The sequence below is a fragment of the Penicillium concentricum genome, assembly GCF_028827145.1.
Source record: "Penicillium concentricum strain IBT 3081 chromosome Unknown utg000002l_segment0_segment0, whole genome shotgun sequence".
Taxonomy (NCBI): domain Eukaryota; kingdom Fungi; phylum Ascomycota; class Eurotiomycetes; order Eurotiales; family Aspergillaceae; genus Penicillium; species Penicillium concentricum.
In genome coordinates, this window is record NW_026622755.1 from 7,212,589 (window position 1) to 7,236,040 (window position 23,452).

Sequence of the window (23,452 nt, forward strand, 5' to 3'; positions counted from 1 at the left end):
GATACTATCTCCAGCTTGTAAGCATAAAACATATCGATAGGATGAGACCCAGTGACGCCAGTCCAATTCCCATGTACAGCGCACCGCGGTAATCCCGTAGAACATTGTTCCCTATATCGTTAACTTGCGTTTCTACCATGCCCGCGAACCCTAGGCCAAGGGAGATAGAGTATTTGACCATTGTAGCAACAAGGGAAGCAGCCAGCCCTTGATGATGACGAGGCGTGAAATTGCTTAATATCCCACTGCGGGTTGAGCCTTGGGCCTGGGGTGGGGGCCCAATTATGGGCTTTGCGGTAGTCTACCGTCGGGTACCCTTTTTTCATTATTATTGGATTTTGCCAGGCAGTAATTTAGTCCACTCTCACTTTCTAGGGTTAGCAGTAAATAAAGTCTTTAGTCAAAATTCTATTAATTTACCATATGCATACTCTAAGTATATTTAATTGATACCTTTTAGCTGAATATTCTATAATGATTCTATACTATAAACTAGTTTTATTTGTTTTTTTTAGAAAGAAGCCATAAAGGACCAGTAAAAAGACCAGTACAAAGATCAGATAAGAAGTAGTATTGAGCCTACATAGTTTTTAGTGTTAAACTAGTTTGCTATATACTCTAGGCTGTCTTAGCATCCTACCCTTCCTTAGCTTCTTAGGTGCCTCTTTTCTTAGTAGTATACAAACACAAATAGAAATGGCATACAATACTTCGAGAAGGCGATAACTTCTGGTCAGGCAGTATCCAGTAAGAGAGTTATGTCCAGGTGGCAGGCACACTTAGTCACATGTAGTCGGGTCTGATCCGACGGAATTGGAGTTGTCAATCTAAATATTTTGCAACTTTGATGTATGAAAGACTCGTTCAATTTAGGGTTTGCTTTGTGGTAAAATGGTTAAATAGTTTATGCAGTCTCCTATTAGGCTAAATCATTAGCTTAAAGCCTCGAAGCAGTGATCTATACCTGTGGACAGCAATACATAACTCTTAGAATTTTGATTGAAATTATCAAATTAGGCATTCCAAAACTTCAACGTAATGTCAACTTGATATATTTGACTATAGTTATTATATGCTATGGAACGTTATATGTTATCTACAACGTTGTACTCTTTAGCCTTGAAGCCCTCTACAACATAGGGCTGCCTAAACTGGTCGGGTTGTTTTGTTTGTTAGTAAGCATCACATGCCGGACCTGCCCCAGGCTTAAGCTGTTCCTTTCAACTTTCGCTCTCTTCACTTTTCTTTTACATACTCTTTTCATTAAGACTCAATATGTTTGTTGCGATACCCGGTTGACCAGTTACAGGTCTTCTTTTTTGATATTTTAACGTGTTTCCATTCCGGTTGCCATTCTCTACAAGCTTCGGAGACGGCGTTAACGCTGCATCTTCCCCGCGAAAAAAAAAAAAAAGTGACGTGGGGTCCAAGGATACCTATTGACCTCGATGAAAAAATCACCACCTATTGTGTTCATTGCCAGGTGAGTATTTACTTCTATTGAACTGCTTCCGCTGCTCACTAGCCTTCTAGACATGGCGCCCGACTCGATGCTGCAGACAAAAATTGGCACTTAACCTCTGCAAGCCCATTCGATCCACCTCTTTCCTACGGTGGATGGATGCAGTCTCGAGCACTTGGTATACGTATAGGAAGTCTCCTAAGGGCCCGGCAGTTCACCGGAGAAGATCCAGAGAGTCAGCGCACCGGTCATCCGACCTCGGATAAACAGGCAAAACCCACCCCCGCATCCTCGGACCTGTCCAACCGATACAACGTCATTGTACATACCTCTCCTTATCTTCGGTGTCTGCAAACTGCAATAGGGGTTAGTGCTGGTATCAACCAAGAAACCTCAGACACAGAAGCATCCGAAACAACTAGTCCAGCTTCCACTGTCCCCGCAGTTTCATCAAAAAGTGACCAGCGATGTCTGCTTCGCGTCGACGCATTTTTGGGCGAATGGCTATCACCCGACTACTTTGACCAGATCACACCACCGCCGGGCTCGGAAAGAATGGTGGCGTCTGCCAAAGGGGAATTACTCCGTCGTGCCGAGGTCATCCCACCCACCGATGGGGTGACAAGGGCGTTGTCAGGTCACTTCCCTGGCGGTTGGCGTAGCCAGTCACATCCTACTTCGCCGGTTGATGAAGACCGCGGCTTGCATTCCGCAACATCTCAGCGCCAGCGTGCCAGCACCCACGACACTCTTCAGAAGCCTATCCACCTCAAACATGCAAAGAAGACTCTCGGTCGCCTGGAAACAGACCTCCCGCCTACTCCGCCTACTTCAAACGCATATTATGTACCACCAACTCCTGGTTATGCTGTTTCCAACTCGGATCCCATTCCTACGGGATATGTTGCTCATGCACGGAACGCATGTACGAGGATCGACTACCAGTGGGACAGTATGCGCACTCCTTATTGGGGCACAGGGGGCGAATTTGGCGAGGAATGGAGTACCATGCACGAACGGGTGTATGATGGATTTCAACACATGATTAAATGGTACCGGGAGCAGGATCAATCTGAAGACGGTTCTACGGAGTCGAACGGTGAGGTAAATCACGGTAATGCACAAACAGTCCTTGTTATTATCACACATGGCGCGGATTGCAATGCTTTGATCAGTGCGTTGAATGGACACTCGGTCTTACTCGATATTAACACAGCTTCACTCACTATGGCTGTGCGACGCAACCGTGTCAACAAACCGCATCACAGGGATCACACGCCTAAATCCCCGGGCCCAGTAAACCAATCGGTGTCACGGGAATACTCCTTGCAGCTTGTGGCATCGACAGACCATCTGCGCCCGGGAATGAACCCCTCACAGCTCACCTCGTTGTTATCTCCCTCCGTTCCCCATGTACTTTCACCGCCTCCAGTCTCTTCCTATCGGAATCGTCTTGGCTCTCGCCCGTCGGTCTTCCAAGAAACATTACCAAATGGGCCAACTAGTAATAGCCCCCAGGCATGGACGCTGGCGATGCGCCCATCAACTAGTTCAACTACTTCTCGTGTTGCTTCTGGACTTTGGAACTCGACGCCCACTGATAAATCGGATGCAGAGGAGAACTTTGTGCCGAACTTCGGCGATCGACCGGTCAGTCAAGATTCGGCAGTCCCTGATGGGTCAGCCAAGCCTACAGATCTTGGCTGGACGAAGCAGTTACCCCAACGGACACAGTCACAGCGTGGTTTATGGGGGAGTGCTCAACCCTTGGAGGATCGTGAAGCTGGAAAGCGGCGATGGACGGTGGCGGAACAAAAGCTGTGAAATCATGACCTTTAAAATTTTAGGATACCTCTGGCATGGCGTTTTGCTTTTATTTTTAATTCCAATATTACTCCCGGGCTATGACGTCACGTCTATCAGGCATCGAGGCACCCAGGCATCCGCCTCCAGGCATCCGCCATGGAATGCCGCGGCTTCCCCTCGTGTTTATCTCCCCTCTCTCTTTACTCTCTTCTCTTCCGCCTCTTCCCTCTTCAATTATCTCTTCATTTATATTCCATAAAGTCGGGACTTCCATGTCAAACGTCGAAACAGACGGTCTATCCGTCACTTATTCCTCTGATCGAACTGGATCTCCGGATCTACGGCTGATCCACTATAATGATGTCTACCATGTCGAGTATGCGCTTATCTCTCCCTTCCCCTCTCTAGCTTCAAAAGCTCCAAATTGGGATGGTACTAAATTATCTGATATAGATCTGGCTCTGCAGAGCCCGTCGGCGGGGTATCTCGGTTCCAATCCCTTGTGAAACACTACCGTTCTCACCCGCAGTACGCCGGGCAGCCCGATATCCTAACCTTCTTCTCCGGCGATGCGTTCAATCCGAGTATCGAAAGTACAATTACAAAGGGCAGGCATATGGTACCATTCCTCAACACAGTGGGCACCGATGTAGCGTGTGTGGGTGTGAGTATGGCAACCAGCTGCCCGCCAGGCATATGTACACCGCTAATCTAACTATCTAGAATCATGATCTCGATTTTGGTGTAGTCCAATTCCGCCATTTGGCTAGCCAATGTCATTTCCCTTGGCTTTTAGCGAACGTGCTCGACCCAGCACTAGGAGAGGATACCCCAATAGCTGACTGCGGAAAGACTCGCATGTTGACCTCATCCAATGGCCTCAAGATTGGCGTTTTGGGCCTCGGAGAAAGAGAATGGTATGCGCTCCTAGAATCCGTCCTCTGGTTCTTTTATCTCTTTGCTTACTCGGATCTCTCTTAGGCTCGGCACAATAAACTCTCTTCCCCCTGATCTGATCTACAAATCCGCATCTGAAACAGCCCGTGTCCTTGCGAAGCAGCTCCGAGATGAGGGGGCAGACCTCGTCGTTGCTGTTACCCACCAACGTGAACCAAATGACTACAAACTGGCTAACAACTTATCACCCGATCTTGTGGACATCATTCTCGGCGGCCATGATCACTATTACGCCCATGCCGTTGTTAATGGAATCCATGTGATGCGGTCAGGGACTGACTTCAAACAGTTGAGTTACATCGAGGCTTTCCGCAAACCCGATGGTTTGCCTGGTTGGGACTTCAACATTATGCGGCGAGATATTGTTCGCTCAATTCCCGAAGATCCTGATACAGTGGCCTTGGTGGGCCGGCTTACTTCCAGTCTCAACGCCAAACTAGAAAAGCCAATCGGATTTACAGTCACCCCGCTTGACGGCCGGTTTTCTACTGTGCGGCAGCGTGAATCTAATTTGGGTAATTTTGTCTGCGACCTGATGCGCTTCTACTATTCGGCTGATTGTGCCATGATGGCGGGCGGCACAATTCGCGGCGATCAAATCTACCCGCCAGGGATACTGAAGCTGAAAGATCTTCTGAATTGCTTCCCTTTCGAAGACCCCGTTGTGTTGGTGCGCGTTCGTGGGCATGCATTGCTGGCTGCACTTGAGAATGGGGTTAGCCAGCTTCCTGCACTCGAGGGCCGATTCTCGCAAGTATCCAATATCAACTACGGGTTTAAATCAGACGCACCGCCGGGGTCGCGTATTACATTCGCTCGTGTTGGCGGCGAGCCCATTGACTTAGAGCGTGAATATCTTCTCGCCACACGCGGCTATATGGCCCGAGGAAAAGACGGGTTCTCGTCATTGCTTATCCAGGCCGAAGGAGGTGATGTGGAAGAGCTTGTGTCTGAGGAAAATGGCGTTCTCATCAGTACAATCCTGCGGCAATATTTTCTAAGCCTCAAAGTACTCGGGAAATGGAACCGGTGGAGCGCCAGTTTAGGGCGGCACTGGAGTGCTGTACATCGCAATCTGCACGGTGAAGGCTGGCTGAAGCCGGCATCTCCTAAAAACGAGAAAAAAGAAGGCGAAAAGCTGAACACGAAGCCTGCTCTCCGACGGACAGGCCGGGCAGCATACTACTATGGTCGATTTCCCAAAGAAGCCGAACAGGCCACAGACGCTGTCACCGAGAACGAGAGGAATGGCAATGCCATGGACTCCGACTCGGATGAGGATCCAGACATCCTCACATCCTCGCGACCGACCACAAATTACGTCACTCAGCCAGCGAAATCATCCGCTGAAGAGGAGTATCGTCTACAAATTGCGCGGCGAGTTGTCCGAAAGTGGATGCGGCACGCAGGTCTACAGTGCAGAACGTTGAACACTATGGACGGCGAAGGGGAATTCACTCCGGCCTGGACGTCGGGAATCTCTCCTCGGCTGGAAGGGCGTATTGTGATAGAGTAGACATACTTCACTTCTGTCTTTTTCGGGCCCTTCCGGTTTTTGTTCTCGGGGATTTTATTGTCCTCTTCAATTTATCATGTTTCCTGTTTACCTACATTGCATCATGCATATGCGCTAGATTGCCTGGCGTTTCTGGCTAAACGAAATGCATCGATACCCTGAATATTCTCGAACTATATTATTCAATCGGCCTTCTTCTTGAGAGACTCTTTTTGCAACAGATAGTCTCCTCCTCTCCAAGCCTTGTAAACCCCGTAAAGACCACAAAATGGCCAGACATCCCAAAGGGCACGTTTGACCGATCCCTTCCACCCACTCTCGAACTCTCCCCGATGCGGACCAGGGAGATCGGATTCCCGCACTCGGACCTTTTCATACAGAGATGGAAGATGCTGTGCATGGTATTTGGCCCGTAGAGAATCATACGCTGGCTTGTTGTAGATGTTCCAGAACTCGTCTTCTGTATAGTAAGTATGCGCGTATAGCCATTTCTTTCCTCCAAGACTGTGAACCTTGTGTTCAAGCTGTCGATTCTGGGCCACAAATCCGGTCGGATCGGCGGTAGCGGCAGGTCCCCAGATTCCAAAATTGAGCAGCTGTGACCTCTGTGAATCCACATTGTCTCCCTTTCCAACATCTGCAGGTTGTCCTTCCAACCCACCAGCGCTTCCTGGTGGTAGCGGACAGAGCCAAAGCGGATATTGGCCAAAGTTTTCAGGGCGGTCCAGCCAGTCCAGGAACTCGGCAGCAGTGGATATCGGTACACCGACATCTTGGATGATATATCGACGTCCGAGACCGCTGACATGGAGAGCGTGATACATCACTTTGGTATGCATGAATCGATTGAGAAGCCAGCGTGTAAGGAAAGTGAATGGAACACAAAAGTAGCGGAAAGCATAACGGGCAACCCAGAAACCACCCCTATCGTAGCGGAAGAGGTAGTCAGTCAGAGGAATGTAGTCCACTGCATCTGGCGTGTGAGGGGAATTCTCTCGGTCGGAGATCTTGGAGTCGAAGATCTTAGATTGAGCAATTCGCTCGACATGCAAATAGAACCAATCGTCTTGTCGACGAGTAAAGTATCGAGGCTTGACATTGGACCTTTGCTCAACTTGTCTTCCAGCACAAACAACAATCTTATCCCGTGCATAAACAATTCCATCCAGATATTCGATGTTAGGATCAGCGCTAGCCTCTTCAAAGACCCGCACCGCATCCTTCATATTGGAATTGACATAGTATTTCAACTCAACCAATGGCTGTGACTTTTTCAATCGAATTTCCAATAAGGTGACCACACCCAATGTTCCAAAGGAAGACGCCGTACCCCAGAACAAGTCCGAGTGCTTATCCGCCTGTTCCGAGTCCGTCTCGACACGATCATTGTATGCCTTCACAACCTGGCCATCTGCCAGGACCATTTCAATCCAATTGACCGTGTGATCAAAGAAACCCTCGCGGAAAGAGCTACTCTCTCCCGATGTCCCCGAGAATCCGCCGCCAACCGAGATGTTAGGGAATTCGACAACCACCAATGGGACTAAACCGTGGGCCTTTGTAGCAGCCACCAGGGCATCCATACAGACATTGGGTTCGACTATAGCTGTACATCGGTCTGTGTCGATGCTGAGGACGCGGGTAAGGGGTTCTGTGCTGACGGTGTTGGAGAGAGATCGATTGGAGGGACGAGTACTGTTGGTAGCACCATGATATATACGGAATGGTTGTTGGCGACTGTGGAAGTCAGCTACCCGTGCTGAGATTTCTTGTACAGCTGTAGTATGATCCATTATAGATATAATATATGCAAATAAATGCAAAAAAAGCAAATTTCAGATGCAAGATATGAGAATGAGAATGTGGAGAGAGAATCCAGGCTCCCGGAGTCTCCGCATTTACGATGACAACTTGGAAGTGTGACTGTAACACTACAATTGTGTGAAACTATATACAAATATCGGTATCATGAACATAAAAAAGAAAGAAAACAATAGAAAGTCCAAGCTTATTGCTGGCCAACGGGGCGTGCTCCAGCGAGATTGACTACTCTGCCACCTCCAGCTACTGCAGGCGCCCGAGGCTGCACCCAACCAGGAACATTAGAATCTTGACTTTCACGCGCAGAGACGGTTTGCCAGACATTGGGGAATCCTGTGGGCAAGATGCCTTTGATTTTGGCACCCGGAACCGCGAATCGAGGCTCGCGATGGAGAAGGTAACCGCCCATCAGCCCTTGTGTGATCAAGGATGCGAAAATTGATTCAATCTCTTGCATCATGGATGCTTCCGCTTCTGTTCTGTCGTCAAAGTCGTACGCATATGGATCCAGTTCGTAATCGCCATAATCCTCTTCTGGGTCTCCATCGACTAATTGGCCCGGTTGATTGGGCTGTGATCGCCCTTCTTCGGTATAAAATCCATCCGGGGCCAAATAATCCCCATATTTTCCTAGTATCTCTTGATCGGTGGAGGGACTGGCTCTTCCATCGGCCCCTTCTAGGCGAGCGTAGTCGAGATCTGTAGGTTCAGAAACCACTTGTGATCCATAGAGGTTGGTAGTGGTCCGGCCATTTCCGGATGATGCGTGCTGTGCTTGTAGCCATCGTATAGCCACAACGAGTTTTTTGAGGTTGAGGACTGGTGGGGGTCCCTTCTGCGCCTGCGCCTGTGGACCTCCCCAGGAACCTCCATACATGAAAACCTTGCGTGCAAAAGATCGCCACACGAGAATCTCACATCGATTTCGGAGGGTAAACAGAATTCCTTTACGCGCAAACCATTCGGCGGTCGGCGAGCCAAAGAAGAGATGTTGTCGGAAAGCCAGGTAATCTCCCCGGACGATCAATCGACATAGTGGCTGGAAGTGTGCTGCTAACCCTTGTGCTTCTGGTCGTTGAAGGAGTGCCTGGGATGGGAATCGGCCCAGGATAATGTTACACGGAATAAGGTATGAGAGGATCAAGCGTCGTTGACTTATGGCCTGGCGATGGCATTGGTCATAGGCGGCCTGCAAAGCGATGCGGGCGGGGAAGAAGAGGTTATTGGCGAAAAGGTAGCGCCCGAGGTAGTAAAGGTAGGTGACACGTTGTGAGGCTGGGAAGTAGGCCAAGGGGGGTGATTGAGCGCTGATGCTTGCAAACATCTGTTCGGCGTTGCGTAGTTTGCCGCACTGTGTTCCGTCAGCATCAAGCTCCGAGGGTAAAATAGTCAAAGATAGGCCTCCGTACCTGGAACAGCAATTTTAGGCAGAGATTCGCCATGAGATAGATACCGATGCGCTTGCCCTCCGGCTTACCATGAGGGCCGGGAGTGCCGGTGCGATCAGTGAGGCACTTGATGAAGGCTTCGCGCACCACGTTGGCCGATTTTTCCACCAACGTCACTTTCTCGATGCTCTCGTCCTGTGCCGCCAGGCCTTCCACTCGTCGAATATGTGCGATCAGGTCCGGCCGACGATCGAGGCCCATTGCCAATTTTGCCAGAACTTTGGCCAGGTAGAGAACCGTAGGAAGAACGACCACGCCCATTTGACTATCTCCAAGGGCGAGGACACATTGACTGCAGTTGATAAGAAGGTTGAGTCAGCTCGAAGATACGGGTGGCATCCTCATCCAGGGACAAGGCGCAAACAAAATCCTCCACGAGGTAGCAAAAACTTACTTGAGCAGCGCCTTTAATTGGTTGTATGTTTCCAATAAGTTGTCGGTATTCATATCGCGTAGGAAGATCAGGTAAAGCTTAACGAAGGTTGGAAAGGCCGTCCATGAGCCACCCTTGGATCGCGGCACGAGAGGCTCGCATCGTTGAAGAAGTTCGGCCTCGGCTTTGACCCCCGGGGGATAGTTCTGTCGTAGTTCACTGACCATGCGCTGGTAAATGTCTGCAAGCGGCGGCTCGAGCTGAAGAAAGTCCTGAACTTTGGCGCCATCGCGCTTCTGGACCAATTCCTGCAAACTGCCGAGGAATTGGTCGAGGACGGGTGTTTGGCCCATGTTGAAAGAGCAAAATGCTCGACGATCGACTGGTAGAGTCGCACCAGATAAAATCAATTTGATTGAACGATCATTGTGTCATTTAAAGATTCTTTACGGTTAAAGAAACCAAACCCTTGGGAGGGTTGCAGAGTCAAGAGGCTCATCTGTTGACGGCATTGATGGCAGAATCCGCCACCGCCCTTTGTATACAACCATGCGATGAGGAAGGTTGAGTCGATTTTCGATTATATTCAATTGCGCTAGGCCATTGAGTCTTTTAATAGAGATAAAATGATTACACAGTCTACAATAGCAGCTCTGATCTAGTTCAAATGGGGTTGTGCCGATGTCTACATATAAACTATGTCTACCTATCTACTATTCTTGTATAAGCGAGCTCTCTTCCGTGATAAATCTGGTGGAAATATTATCTCAATCTCATCAATTGATGATTACAAAGTCACCGAGAAAGAAACAAAGAGAAAGAAACAAGTCCAGCTCCCATATAGTGGTCCTACATATTAGCTATAGTTCGGCGATCTATACACCATACTTTGTACCTACAATGTAAAGATGAAGGCTTTCAAAGCTGATTATACTATCTCCATACAATAATAGGTATTTTTATAGTCAAGTGTATTTCTTTTTGCATCTCAAAGAATGAATATCCCAGAAAATAAGATTTCTTTGTCGTTCAATAGGTGTATCCCGCACAGATATGTACATAACCCCCAGACATTGATACAATGTTTTACTATCCCCAGTTCCTTTGAAATGCCCGGAGTCACATCATTCTATGTTAATTCTTCCCTGCTGATATTACATGTATACATTTAGACACCCTCAATAGTATTGTACTGTACACCATATCAAAGCTGGTTGATATTGGTGGAATATGGACTTTGTAGGCAAGATACACCAATTCAGAGACTTACGTGGAGTTATGGAGAATATCGGAGCACATGCATAAATCAAGCAAATCCAAACACTACTAGTGCGATGGTACTGGAATATCATATGGCATATCATAGGTTAAATGTACGTGGGTCCTCCGAAAATCCAGGTTCCAGGAGTTTCATAGATGATGTCATATCGCAATATCACATGTAAAAGAAAAGGTATAACGTCACCCCGATGGAAAGGTACAAATATTATGTTTCTTTTCCTTAATTGTCCTGTTCACTTAGGCAAAAATGGGTTCTGAGTCCTTTATCTCGGCACTATCGGCCTTCATCCGGCATCCATTCGTGGAGACCTTTACATGGCTCTACTTAGTTTTGCAGAAGGTGTTGATTTACATATTTTCTCCTATACCCCCGCCGCCTAGTAGTACCGAGAACTCGAATCTTCCTCGAAAGAGAGTTGCAGTCATTGGCGCAGGCTTGACTGGTGTGTCCTCGGCTGCCCACTGTGCTGGCCATGGCTTCGATGTCCACTTGTTTGAATCTAGACCCAAAGAACAAGGATTGGGAGGCATTTGGAGTGTCAGTTCTACTTCTTTATAGTTGATTAAAGTACACCTGCTAATACCTTTACAGAGAGTCAATTCCACCTCCGCATTACAAGTTCACAGTGTCATGTACCGTTTCCATCCTTCGGTCCACTTCGACAGCGCATATCCCACCCAGCAACAGATCAAAGACCAAATCGTCAAGGTCTGGAAGCAATATGATCTGGAAAAACGCACTTCATTTGAGACTAAAGTCACCTCCGTGAAAAAGAACAAGAACGGCAAGTGGATTATCAACAATGACGAAGAGAAGTATGGCCTCTTCGATGGCATCTTGGCCACGGTAGGCGTGTGCGGAGATCCTAAGATGCCACCACTGCCCAACCAGGAAAAGTTCAAAGGCCAAATCTACCACTCCTCTGAGTTGGATGGCAAAAATGCCAAAGGCAAAAAGGTGCTCATCGTGGGAGGCGGCGCTAGCGCCATTGAGGCCTTGGAGTTCGCCGTCAAGAATGAGGCTGCGGAGATTGATGTTCTTTCTCGGTCCGATAAATGGGTCATTCCTCGCAATATACTCGTGCAGTCTCTGCTAGCCTGTAATATCTTCGGCCAGGAAACATCACTCTCGTGGATCCCGGAATGGTTCCTGCGCAAGTTTTTCTATCGTGATCTTCAAGACATTGCGCCGACAGACAAGGGACTCTTTACCGGAACTCCAATGGCCAATGACGAGCTGTTTAACCAGATCCGCGAGGGCAAAGCCCACTGGTTGCGAGGTGACATCGTTTCCGTGGAAGAGAAGGGTGTGGTGTTCAACTTCCGATCTAAAGGCGTCCCAAAGGGAGGACCTGGCCACGAACGACTGGTCGAGGGAGATCTCATCGTCATGGCGACTGGATTCAAACGGCCTTCATTGACCTTTTTGCCCGATGAGTGTTTTGATGAACCCTACGGACCGCCTAGTTGGTATCTTCAAGTCTTCCCACCCAAGTACCCAGATATTTGCGCAAACAACAGCACATACGTCGATGCGATTGGTACAGTGGGAAATATGCATATTGGAATTTACACGCGATTCCTGCTCATGTTCTTGACCGACCCATTGACCAGACCTACTGAAGGATGGATGAAGACCTGGATTGACTTTACCAGATTCATGAAGCGCCTGGCACCCACAGCAGCATTTGACTTCTTTACCTATGCTGAACTGATCTACTGGTACTTCTTCGTCCTTGTCGTCAACCCCTTCCGCTGGAAGTGGGCATTGTTTGTGTTCTTTGGTATTGGTCGTGGCTTGCCGTTGGCGTTTGTGCAAAAAGAGAATTCGTTCCGCAGGGAGTTGAAGAAACAACGCAAGCCAAAGAAGAACCATTGAATTGTGTTTACATGATGCTTGGCCAATGTCAAGATGGAGGATGCATGTGCAGCGAAAGCTAAGAGGTTCATCATAATGGAAGGCTTTGCTGGCTGGTTGGAATATAGTTGCCATGGACACATGTATTGTATCTGATATGAAATTAGATAGATATAGCGCTTGCATTAATGATATCCGGTTATAGATACAAAATCATCTCCATTATTGCCCTTTAATTTCCGGTATCTTTTTATCCATGTTGTAAGCCAAATTGCCTCCTCGCAAAAAGCGACCTGGGATATAACCCCTCTCTTCCAGCCATAGTATAGGCCATAGCAGAGTCACACCGAGGACACAGAAAAGCGTTGCAATGAGATGCCAACCGAAAACAATCCAATACCCGATATGCGGCATGAGGAACTTGATAAACTCGGATGTTTGATACATATCTTCTTGTTTGGAAATGTAGTAAAGCTTATGGTCGCCATTGGTCGTAGCCTCGCTCTTGGCCGATTCGTGCGTCAGATCCAAGACCGTCGTGAGAGTGACCGGAGCGACATGGAAGGGAACAAGCCAAATGGAGAAGATCTGGGACATGTTCACATAGAGCTTGAGCTTTTTCTCATCAAATGCTAGAGGATTGTTAGAGTTTACAGTCAAAATTAGGAACTCTTGTATTGACATACCAATGGAATGGATCTCTAGCTCGATCCGTGGTGACATGATCTTATACCATTGAAATATCTTTGAAACCCACCATCTGCTACCTTCAAAGCGGGGAACTCGGCAGAATGGATGAATAAAGGATGCATTCTTGGTGAAATATTCCTTAATGACGGTTTCTTGCAAAGATGGCGGCGACTGTGTCAGACGCCGGATCACGGTAGGTATATCGGCCACTATATGGATGAGCAGGAGATAAATACAGAAAAGCAAACTGACAACGTACCTGGGTTTTCCATTTTGATCAAAGGCTCAAGAGTGTTTGTTGTAGAAAAGAGACAAAGATATATCAAGAGACAAGAGTTGGCCCTGGGTGGGAATCCAATGACGTCATGTTCGACTTTCCCCTGGAATTTACATGTGAATCTCATCTGATGTGTCTAGTTAGGACCTATCCAATGAAACAAGTGCTTCTCAAATAAGTGCTTTGGATATATGATTTATAGAGGCCATATGAACGATTGTGTTTATACCAGCCCTAGAGGGCAATGCGAGATGCCGGTCTTATATTCCGGTAAGGCATAAAATATACACATAGGACATCAACAGCCCTAGGAATTCATCTGATGAAATCATATCCTTCAATGTATGCCGTAGAATATAGATACAGATATGGACTGGTCAAGATGGACCTTGGGTAATCAAGAAAACTCCAAAGTGATTGAATTCCAGAAAGAAACGCCTTTGAACATGGAAATTGCCCGTTGCAACCACTTTTTACCGCTTCCAGGTATCAACCTTCTTTCGTCGCTTGTCAAAGAATTGACCCATGCCCACACCATCACCACGTTGCCCGTCCTCGTTGCGGACTCGCTTCCGACTCTTCTCGAGTGCGCCGCTGCTTTTGGATTTCCGGGTAAGACGTTCAATGTTATCTGCGCCTTCATTGAGACCCTTCCATTCATCGCCGCCGTATGTGCCATCCTTTCCGAAGCCCTTTTTGGCCAATTCCTTCTTAGTCTGCTTCGGCAATCGGACAAAGTTGGTCTCTTCGTAGGTGGTACGCTCTGCCTCGCGCTCGCGGTCCTTCTTTGACTTGACCGTTCGGCCACCATCAATAATTGTGCTACCGATACTGGGCTCAGCCATGGGCGCGGACGACATTTCAGCGCTGACGAATTCGTCGATGACGTTGGATCGAATGGGTCTGCGGTCCTGGCGTTCGCGACGCTCCGTCGTAGGCAAAGAAGTCGGCATGATCCTCGGGGGCCGATAAATGCCGTCTCCGGGTCCTTCGGCGGCGGCACCCTTGGAGGGTTGGGCCTTCTTCTTCTCGGCGACTCCCTTGGCGAAGGCAGAGACATTGGGTCGGTACGCCATCTCATCGATGTCCTCGTCATTCTCGCTACCGCTCGCATCTTCGTCCTCGTCCGAGGAGGCTTCGCTGTCTGATGTCGCGACTTTGCGGGTTTTCTTGGTCTTGGTCGGCTGAGCCTTCTCTGTCCGCTCCGCATCCTCTGCGGCCTTGATGACCTTGTCGACCTGGTACTTCAAGCGTCCTTCCAAAGGACGAACACCGCGCTCGAGGAACACCCGAAGCTCGATCAACTTCTTGCGAATATCATCTTCGAGGGAGTTTTCCGTGGATTGGCTCTTCTCTTTCGGGGATTGTTTTGCTGACACATTTCGCAGTTGGAAAATAATCAGAAATACGAGGTTTTGCAAGTAGGAGAGGAGAATTTCGCTCTTGGTGTCGAGGAGAGAGATGCCATCTTGGGGAGGCTCGATCGTGACATCGGAAGGCGCATCCTTGTGTGACTTGGGTAGCGAAGAGGCAGTTGTAGACAGACAGGTGTTCAGGGTCTCGAGCAATGTCGATAGACTTTGAGGGCGTGCAGACGCCTGCGCTGGAGCCATGATTGAGATTGATGGGGCTTATAGAGAACAATAATTCGCGAACAAAAAAATTTGGCCGCTTCAACGATAACACCGGTCACGTGTGATAAGGCAAAGCACTAAGGCACCACGGCATCCTTTGATCGTCATTGCCAGTCTGTCACTCGCAGTTTGTTAATTTGGCATTTTACTTCCCTTCAAGTGTCGCGAGCTTATCACGGATGAGACCGTGATTTTGTTTTCCTCGGGTAGCTTCTTGCTGTAAACAACCCCTTTTTCCTTTGCGATCGTCCATTGAGACCCTAGCTCTACTTCTGTCCTCCCAAACAAACAATCGAGGTTGACTTCTAGGCTCCCAAATTCTATAGACACACACCATGCGTTTCACCGATCGAGCCCTTTTTCTTTCGTCGACTCTACTAGCAATTCCTTCTTTGACCACGGCTTTTTACCTGCCAGGTGTTGCGCCGACCTCGTACGACGAAGGACAAGCAGTTCCACTTTATGTCAACCACCTCACTCCCAGCCTGTCTCGCGATGATCAGCTCCATTCGGTCTTCTCATTCGACTACTACCATCCCGCATTCGGGTTCTGCCGACCCGCAGACGGTCCCAAAGATGTGAGGGAATCTCTGGGGAGCATTTTATTCGGTGATCGAATTCGCACCTCGCCATTCGAGCTTCACATGGCAAAGAACGAGACCTGCAAAGCAGTATGTGGGGAGGTCAAATTCGATGCCCGCAGCGCAAAGTGGACCAATCGGCGAATAGCTCAGGGCTACAACATTAACTGGATTGTGGATGGGTTGCCGGCCGCGCAGTTGAACTATGACGGTGTTACCAAGACCAAATTCTACAACCCTGGCTTCTCTCTGGGTGAACTAGATGACAGTGGGCAGGCTCTGCTCAACAATCACTACGACATTGTGATTGATTACCATAAGGTGGGCTTCGGCGGCAAGGATAAATATCGCGTTGTCGGAGTGCTTGTCCAGCCCGAGTCTCGCAAGGATTCCCGGAACTTGGAAGGTGGGACCGCTGAGTGTGGTACCCCGGGCAATGGTCTTACACTCAACGAAGACGGGGATACCACAGTCACCTGGACGTATAGTGTGTACTGGAAAGAGTCCCCCACAGCCTGGGCTACCCGGTGGGATAAGTATCTCCATGTCTATGACCCCAAGATTCACTGGTTCTCTCTCATCAACTCGGCTGTCTTTGTGGTTTTCCTCGTGGGTATGGTCAGCATGATTCTAGTCCGCGCGCTCAAGAAGGATATCGCTCGCTATAACCGGCTGGATTCGTTCAATCTGGAGGATTTGGATTCCACTTCGGCTGCGATCGAAGACGGAGTCCAGGAGGATTCTGGCTGGAAGTTGGTGCATGGCGATGTCTTCCGGTGCCCCAAGTCTCCACTGCTGCTGAGCGTGATGGTTGGCAATGGCGCCCAGCTGTTCATGATGATCGGTGTGACTGTTGGTAGGTAGTCCGACTCACGTTCCTCTCCTCTCGGGTACTAATTTTCACTTCTAGTATTTGCCCTGTTTGGCCTCCTCTCTCCTTCCAACCGTGGATTCCTGGCTACCGCCATTCTACTGATTTCCGCCCTTTTCGGTTCCATCGGTGGTTACGTGTCGGCGCGAGTGTACAAGACATTCGGTGGTGATGCTTGGAGGCGCAACATTATCATGACACCTCTGTTCATCCCTGGCATTGTATTTATTACTTTCTTCATCCTGAATCTCTTTGTTTGGGCCAAGGGATCCAGCGGTGCCGTGCCATTTGGAACTATGTTGGCACTGGTTTTGATTTGGTTTGTTATCAGTGTGCCATTGAGCGTTGCAGGCAGCTGGTTGGGATTCAAGCAATCGGTACTACCAAACAAAGCCTCACCCCCATATCCAGACAAATGACTAACCTCACTTTCCAATAGCCGCTTGAGGGTCCTACCAAGACGAACCAGATCCCTCGGCAGGTTCCTCCGATGTCTGGTAGCCTGCGCACAATTCCGTCGATTCTACTGACCGGGATTCTCCCCTTCGGTGCGATTTTCGTCGAGCTGTACTTCATTATGACCTCCCTCTGGACCAACAAGATCTACTATATGTTTGGGTTCCTATTCCTCTGCTACGGCTTGATGATCATTACCTCTGCGGCTACCACCGTCTTGCTAGTGTATTTCTTGCTCTGTGCAGAGAACTACCGGTGGCATTGGCGCGCATTTATTGGCGCGGGTATGACCGGAGGGTATGTCTTTCTGAATGCGCTTATTTTCTGGGCGACACGGGTCAGCTTTGGTGGATTGACTGGGGCGGTGCTCTATGTCGGATATTCGGCGTTGATCGCCTTCATTGTATTCATCCTAACTGGTACGTTTCCGTTCCTGTGTGTTCCGGATGGGCTTTTTTTGCTGACTTGTGTCCAGGTTCTATTGGTTTCTTTGCTAGTTGGGCATTCATTCACCGTATCTATGGCTCAATCAAGGTGGACTAAAGGTCTTCCTATTGGTGCTTCTCACATTTAGCCTTGCATTTTGGGGTCTTTACGAGAGAAGACTCCCTTGTTCTTGTGTTTTCTTTTGCTCTCTCTCTTTTTCCCCAAAAACACCTCATTGCTTGGAGGGGTCTACCTCATCGCAGATAGATTGGAAATGTTTTGATATGGAGAAATGGAAGTGGATTATACGTATATACGCGGTAATGATATTGTCAACTTGATAGAAAAGTGCCAAGCCCAGTACCTCGGATGTTCTAGACTTCCCTATTGTTATCTCGCCACCTTGATTTTAACCTCTTCTCTATCTTTTAGAAATACCCGAATCTCTTGTAATACTTCACTTTACCAACTTATTTCATCTGATCTCATCTTACATCGCTAGGGGCGCCCCTTGCGTATTCTTGCCACGTCTCAGCCACATCTCAGCCACACATCCCGCCTGTTTCTACCCCGCGTCACCACTCCGAGCTCGTTACAAGGCCATCAGTCCCCGATTTGCTTTGACGTTTGCGCTCTTGATATTATTCTAGAGGCGTGTTGTTGATCATGGGAAAGTCGTAAGTTCCTCATCCGCTTACCCTGTTCGAAATGGCGGTGGAACGGATCGTGCGGATTCAGCATGCGCCTTTCTCTCAGGGGAAACAATCCAGGACCAAAGGCCCCAGTACCTTCGGTCTGAGACCGCGTTGAATATCACGCGACCTGAATACAGACCAGCGCTGACCCTGTGTTCCGCAGTCAATCAAAGCTTTCACCGACGCAGCTCGATGAGCTGCAACGGGCAACACATTTCGATAAGAAGGAGCTACAACAATGGTATAAAGGTATGCGGATATATGGGACGCGTATGAGACACGGAGATTCAAGGCGCTGATTGTGGATATGTCCAGGTTTCCTCAAGGACTGCCCATCCGGTACCCTGACCAAGGAAGAGTTCCAGAAAATCTACCGACAGTTCTTCCCCTTCGGCGACCCGTCATCATTTGCCAATTATGTCTTTCGCGTTTTCGACTCGGACAACAGTGGTATGATCGATTTCAAAGAGTTCATCTGCGCTCTTTCCGTGACTTCACGAGGCAAGATGGAGGATAAACTGGATTGGGCATTCCAATTGTACGATATTGACGGCGATGGGAAAATCACTTATGACGAAATGCTGGCCATTGTCGAGGCGATTTACAAGATGGTATGTACAATGGCGTTCGTGAAAGATATCATACCTTCAATAACTAACGGGAATACAGGTCGGATCCATGGTGAAGCTCCCCGAAGACGAAGATACCCCCGAGAAACGCGTACGGAAGATCTTCCGGATGATGGACAAGGATGAGAACGGCAGTCTCGATATCGAGGAGTTCAAAGAAGGCAGCAAACGGGATGAAACCATCGTCAGTGCCTTGTCGCTTTACGACGGATTGGTTTAGATTGTTGCTTGGGCGAATACTGGCGCAATGTGAGGCATTCTCTTTTGGATGGGCGAGGGGGATGCAACTGCATATTCTCTGTTTCTTTGCTTTCTCTGTCTCTCTAGTTTTATTTCGTTTCTTGTCTTCATCTTTTCGATTACCCCCCATGTCTTATGTATATTTGAGATAAGTCAGCCTTGGTAGTGAAGTGTATACAGTGTCTATCAACTTGGCTTTGGCTTTGGCTTTGGCTTTGGCTTTGGCTTTGGCTTTGGCTTTGGCTTTGGATTTTTTTTTTCTTTAGTCGACTACATAACCTCCTTCAGAAAGAGCAAGAAGGTTCGACAGGAATCGAATCAATCAACCGTCGTCTCGTATATAGTAGTATGTCACATCAAAATCACTCAAGTCGGCCCCGCCGCAGACTAACTACCAGATCTTCTCCATTCTATCTGGAAGTGATGTACAAGGGTATCAGGAAGATGCAAGAGCCAGTCCCCGACATGCAGGGCACGATCTAATGTACTGGAATGAAAAATGCAAAGGAAACATGGGAAAACAATATGTATCAAAATCACATCAGAACAAGAAAAGCATGCTGATCAGATAGATGATCGATGAAGAAAAAGAAGAAACTCGTGAGACAGCGTAAAGAGGAATCAATATAGATCAATGTCAGCCAATATCAACCACATGCTAGCGAAAGAAGCACGAATTGCACGAGATCTGGGGTGCATGGTACACAGCCATCAAGCCTCAGAAGCAGTTGTGCAAGGGACGAGCAACTTTCTGAGAGTGGGCTAGGATCATCGGCGATCAAAAAACCAGCTGCTGCGCTTCCCGGTCGCTTCCTGCGATTGTACGCCCGCGACGTTCGCATTCGCCGGCCCGTCGCCGCCACCGCGTAGTGGCTTCGCGATGCGCGACCCCCGAAGCTGAAACTCGCATTCCCATCCATGCTCGGTAAGCCGCGGGTGGAACCTTGCTTCGCTGCTTCGAGGCGTTCCTTAACAGCGGTGAGTTGAGCTTCGAATCTATCAGCGTAGTTAGTATCGGGTATCATTAAGCAAAATCTGGAGGAATGAGTTAACACATACCGGTGGTTGGCCTGGGTAAGTTTCTCTTGACTCTCCTGAAGCAGAGCTTCCAGGCTGGCAATGCGCTCGTTTCTTGCAATCAGCTTCCGCTCCGCGATTGCCACCTCCTTCTTCAAGCTACTATTTTGTTCCACGAGTTGACGCTGCACGTGGGTCAATTGCTCCAGGTTGCGCTCCAAGAAGGCCATCTTCTTCTGCTGAGCCCGGTTATTTGATGATCGAAGGACGTTATTATACTGTTCTCGTGCATCATCCAAGGAGATTTCTAACTCGACGACACGCTCGCAGCGGTTCTGCAGGTCACGCATGAGAGACTTCTTCATAGCATCGAACTCGGTGATTTGCTGCTGCAAAGTCTTGCTTGCGGCGCCATTGGTAGAGGTCCGGGATTGGGTGTCGACAAGAGATTGTCGCAACTTGGTCAACTCCTCATCTTTGCGCGAAATATCAGAACGAAGCTCCTCAGCTGCCGCAGTCTCAGCCTCCTTCTTTGTCACGTAGACCTGCTCTAGTCGTCCTCGAATCTCTTCCACATCGCCTTCACTCAAGTTGCGGGCCAAGAGACTCTCATATTCTCGCTGAAGGTCATCTAGCTTCTTTTCCAAGTCTGCACGGCGGCTGTCCTGCAGCTCGCCAAAGTCACTTCGGTCGTTCACGGTCAGCTCGGCTTGTCGGATAAAGCCTTGCGCCTCGAGAAGATTCGTGCGAAGCTCAAGGATGTCGTCTGGTGCAATGACTTCACCCTCAGAGCTGATTTGGTGTAGAGTGTCAACGCGCTGAATGAGGTCTTGCAGCTTGCGTTCGTTATCGGAGAACACATCGCCACCGAGGTCAAACCCAGCCATCATCTTAGCCATCTTTTCAGTCTTCTTCTTTTCCTTCTCATCCAATGCCGCAGTGGTCTCCTTTGCCCTCATTCGGACATCTAGAAGCTGCTGCTTCACTTCATCTAGCTCGCCTGTGAGTTCCGAGTTGGCCTCCCGGAGGCCATCCATGGTGATGGCGGCTTCCTTGCTCTCATAGGAGACCTTCTCGAGCTGCATGCGGAGCTCGTTGACTTCTGTGCCCAGGCGCTCATTATCCTTGCCGGTTCGTGCGCCATTCTCTTTCATAGATCTAAGCTCGTCGCGTGCCTCGCGGAGGCTGCGCTCCACGTTGACAATGTGTGACTCCTTTTCTGAGAGCTGGTCTTGGAATTCATTCTCACGGCGCAAGAATTCCTCACGCTCATCCTTCTCCAGCACCAGGCTGGGGGTGCTAGACCGATCTCCAACCCGTGAATCTGGGCGCGGGGTTTCTGAACGCGCAGTCTCCTGTAAACGCGAGGGGGTACCCGGCCGTGGGCCGCGGGCTTCAGTCTTCGCGGCACTGACAAGTTCATTTCCCCGCGAGGGAGTCCAGTGCTCCTTGGGGACGCTATCACCGCTGCGCCACATAACGATTTCACCCTCGAGCGCTGAGATGTAGTTTTCGAAATTTGTCACTTGACTTTGCGCCTTGCGCAGCAGTTGCCTCATCTCTGAGGAGCTTAGCTCTGCATTGACCTTGGCCTTGTTCTTGATGGCCTTAGCGCGCACACCGAAACGCAAGGTTGAAATTGTTTCCGCATCGTTGTAGCTGCTGGGCGAACAGTTGATAATCAAGGTAGTTCGAGAGTTTCCACCGAGCGACTCTTGGAGAATTCGAGTGAGTTTGGAGTCACGGTAAGGAATGTGTGTCGATTTGCCGTCGGTCAATGCGTTGATGACCATTCCTAGGGCACTCAAACTCTTGTTGATCTTTTTGGCCTCCTCCAGAGTCTGGCCACTTGCGCCGGTCTTTCCAACCTTTTCACTACCAGCCAAATCAACCAAAAACAATTGGCCACTCTTGGCGGACCCAGTCTCGACATTCTTCTGGGTGACGGTGATGACGAAGATGGAGTGGGAGCGAGACGATTCCTGGTTCATATTCGTCGCAGCTACGGCGCGTGCTGCTCCTCCCCGGCGCATAACTTCGTAGACCTCTGGCACGCTCGACACGTATACTTCCAGCAATCCTTTAACGTAAACTCCGCGAGCTTTCTCCTCATGGACTGGCAAGTTGTCGTTTTGGGGCACCAGCAAATCACGGATCCGCTCCATGTAAATTTCCATATAGCTGACCCGTACGGTGTACTCGATGTTACTCGGACTAGTGAGGATGCTGGCGAAGATTTGCTCGATCATGCGTGGAATGATACCTTTCTCTATGTCATCGTCGATGTCGGAACCCATCATCGTATATGATTTTCCGGCACCAGTCTGACCATAGGCAAAAACTGTTCCGTTATATCCATTTAGAATATCGTCCACAGTCGGTCGGATAGAGAAATCGAAGATGTCATTTTGCGCAGTGTCCATAGGAAACACCCGATCAAACGTGAAGGCCCCTGTGCCCTCTCGGGACTGAAATATTTGTCAGTATACCCCTCGTAGTTTTGGCTTCAGTTCAGACTCACGTTGATGCTACATGACTCTTCATTCTCGAAATCGACGATGGGTTTACCCCCGGAGGCCAATTCGACCTTGTTTTGCGGACGGAACCTAGCAACCACTATATATGTTTAATCAGTATCATTCTCAGTAAGATGCGCCTTGGTTTAATGTGACAGCCTGTGCATACCCTTGATGGTGTTCGACCCCGCGGACCTGTGGAATGTTAGTTACGGCAAACGCACGATAGGCCCAGGCGTATACTCACGCCATATTTGTAGAATGTGAACTTTGCTATGAGACGCGCAATTTAAAAAATAGACCCCGAGAAGGGGTAGGTATGCCTCGGAGTTCGTCAACAGCGTTAGAAATGGGAACTCGTCTGTTGCGGTGTAGTGGTTCGGAGGGGTGTGGGTTGGGAATCAGGGGTCCACGTGGACCGTGGACCAAAACGCTCAAGAAATGAAGAAAAAGATAAAGTAGCAGTCAGGCCGCAAAGAAAGGACGGCCAAACCAAGAAGACCTACAACGGGACTTTGCAGGGGAGGGGGTTGACGCGCAAGAGTGGGATTTCGACTGTTGACAGTCACCCCGTTTGGGCTTACCGCCCCCGGACTCGGAGATGCACCCTGCAGATAAGCTTAATGTATAGAGAACTATACAAGCACGCATGTATAATTGAATATCTTATATATTTAGGTACCCATTTCTTGTCTCTACATGTCAAGGGATCACAACACAGGTTTTGCAGGAAAATCAGGCTAATGCACTAAAACTAAACTATGAGACTAATTTATAAACTCGCCTGGCATGACTAGACGAAGGATGAAGAATCATGAACTAGAGATATCGGAAAAAAGGGAGATGAAGGAAAAAAAGAGAAGAAAAAAAGAATACACAACCTGAAACAATAAGATAC

General features: G+C 48.8%; 10 protein-coding genes across 10 annotated transcripts; 5 read left to right on the top strand and 5 right to left on the bottom strand.

The window, feature by feature from the left end:
- Positions 1-1,448: 1,448 nt before the first annotated feature.
- On the top strand, positions 1,449-3,286 carry N7517_006454 (uncharacterized protein; the record flags this gene model as incomplete). Its single annotated transcript, XM_056724184.1, has 2 exons — positions 1,449-1,483; positions 1,534-3,286. The coding sequence occupies 2 exons, from the start codon at positions 1,449-1,451 to the stop codon at positions 3,284-3,286; spliced, it is 1,788 nt and encodes a 595-aa protein (XP_056580434.1).
- A 254-nt stretch (positions 3,287-3,540) lies between these two features.
- N7517_006455 (putative 5'-nucleotidase) lies at positions 3,541-5,741 on the top strand (the record flags this gene model as incomplete). Its single annotated transcript, XM_056724185.1, has 4 exons — positions 3,541-3,644; positions 3,722-3,932; positions 3,992-4,185; positions 4,250-5,741. The coding sequence occupies 4 exons, from the start codon at positions 3,541-3,543 to the stop codon at positions 5,739-5,741; spliced, it is 2,001 nt and encodes a 666-aa protein (XP_056580435.1).
- Positions 5,742-5,923: 182 nt separating this feature from the next.
- N7517_006456 (FAD-binding oxidoreductase) lies at positions 5,924-7,534 on the bottom strand (the record flags this gene model as incomplete). Its single annotated transcript, XM_056724186.1, has 1 exon — positions 5,924-7,534. One exon carries the CDS (start codon positions 7,532-7,534, stop codon positions 5,924-5,926), a length of 1,611 nt encoding a protein of 536 aa, XP_056580436.1.
- A 215-nt stretch (positions 7,535-7,749) lies between these two features.
- On the bottom strand, positions 7,750-9,736 carry N7517_006457 (uncharacterized protein; the record flags this gene model as incomplete). Its single annotated transcript, XM_056724187.1, has 3 exons — positions 7,750-8,913; positions 8,972-9,302; positions 9,405-9,736. 3 exons carry the CDS (start codon positions 9,734-9,736, stop codon positions 7,750-7,752), a joined length of 1,827 nt encoding a protein of 608 aa, XP_056580437.1.
- Positions 9,737-10,911: 1,175 nt separating this feature from the next.
- Positions 10,912-12,543, top strand: N7517_006458 (flavin-containing monooxygenase; the record flags this gene model as incomplete). The annotated part of the gene is made up of 2 exons (XM_056724188.1): positions 10,912-11,202; positions 11,257-12,543. 2 exons carry the CDS (start codon positions 10,912-10,914, stop codon positions 12,541-12,543), a joined length of 1,578 nt encoding a protein of 525 aa, XP_056580438.1.
- Positions 12,544-12,744: 201 nt separating this feature from the next.
- On the bottom strand, positions 12,745-13,484 carry N7517_006459 (uncharacterized protein; the record flags this gene model as incomplete). The annotated part of the gene is made up of 3 exons (XM_056724189.1): positions 12,745-13,154; positions 13,209-13,421; positions 13,472-13,484. 3 exons carry the CDS (start codon positions 13,482-13,484, stop codon positions 12,745-12,747), a joined length of 636 nt encoding a protein of 211 aa, XP_056580439.1.
- A 478-nt stretch (positions 13,485-13,962) lies between these two features.
- lcp5 (small subunit rRNA maturation protein LCP5) lies at positions 13,963-15,102 on the bottom strand (the record flags this gene model as incomplete). The annotated part of the gene is made up of 1 exon (XM_056724190.1): positions 13,963-15,102. One exon carries the CDS (start codon positions 15,100-15,102, stop codon positions 13,963-13,965), a length of 1,140 nt encoding a protein of 379 aa, XP_056580440.1.
- Positions 15,103-15,458: 356 nt separating this feature from the next.
- Positions 15,459-17,574, top strand: N7517_006461 (transmembrane 9 family protein; the record flags this gene model as incomplete). The annotated part of the gene is made up of 4 exons (XM_056724191.1): positions 15,459-16,560; positions 16,615-16,952; positions 17,015-17,450; positions 17,507-17,574. 4 exons carry the CDS (start codon positions 15,459-15,461, stop codon positions 17,572-17,574), a joined length of 1,944 nt encoding a protein of 647 aa, XP_056580441.1.
- A 549-nt stretch (positions 17,575-18,123) lies between these two features.
- N7517_006462 (EF-hand domain-containing protein) lies at positions 18,124-19,001 on the top strand (the record flags this gene model as incomplete). The annotated part of the gene is made up of 4 exons (XM_056724192.1): positions 18,124-18,134; positions 18,316-18,401; positions 18,468-18,763; positions 18,822-19,001. The coding sequence occupies 4 exons, from the start codon at positions 18,124-18,126 to the stop codon at positions 18,999-19,001; spliced, it is 573 nt and encodes a 190-aa protein (XP_056580442.1).
- Positions 19,002-19,668: 667 nt separating this feature from the next.
- N7517_006463 (putative kinesin family protein (KinA)) lies at positions 19,669-22,806 on the bottom strand (the record flags this gene model as incomplete). Its single annotated transcript, XM_056724193.1, has 5 exons — positions 19,669-20,017; positions 20,081-22,506; positions 22,560-22,654; positions 22,724-22,749; positions 22,802-22,806. 5 exons carry the CDS (start codon positions 22,804-22,806, stop codon positions 19,669-19,671), a joined length of 2,901 nt encoding a protein of 966 aa, XP_056580443.1.
- Positions 22,807-23,452: the final 646 nt, after the last annotated feature.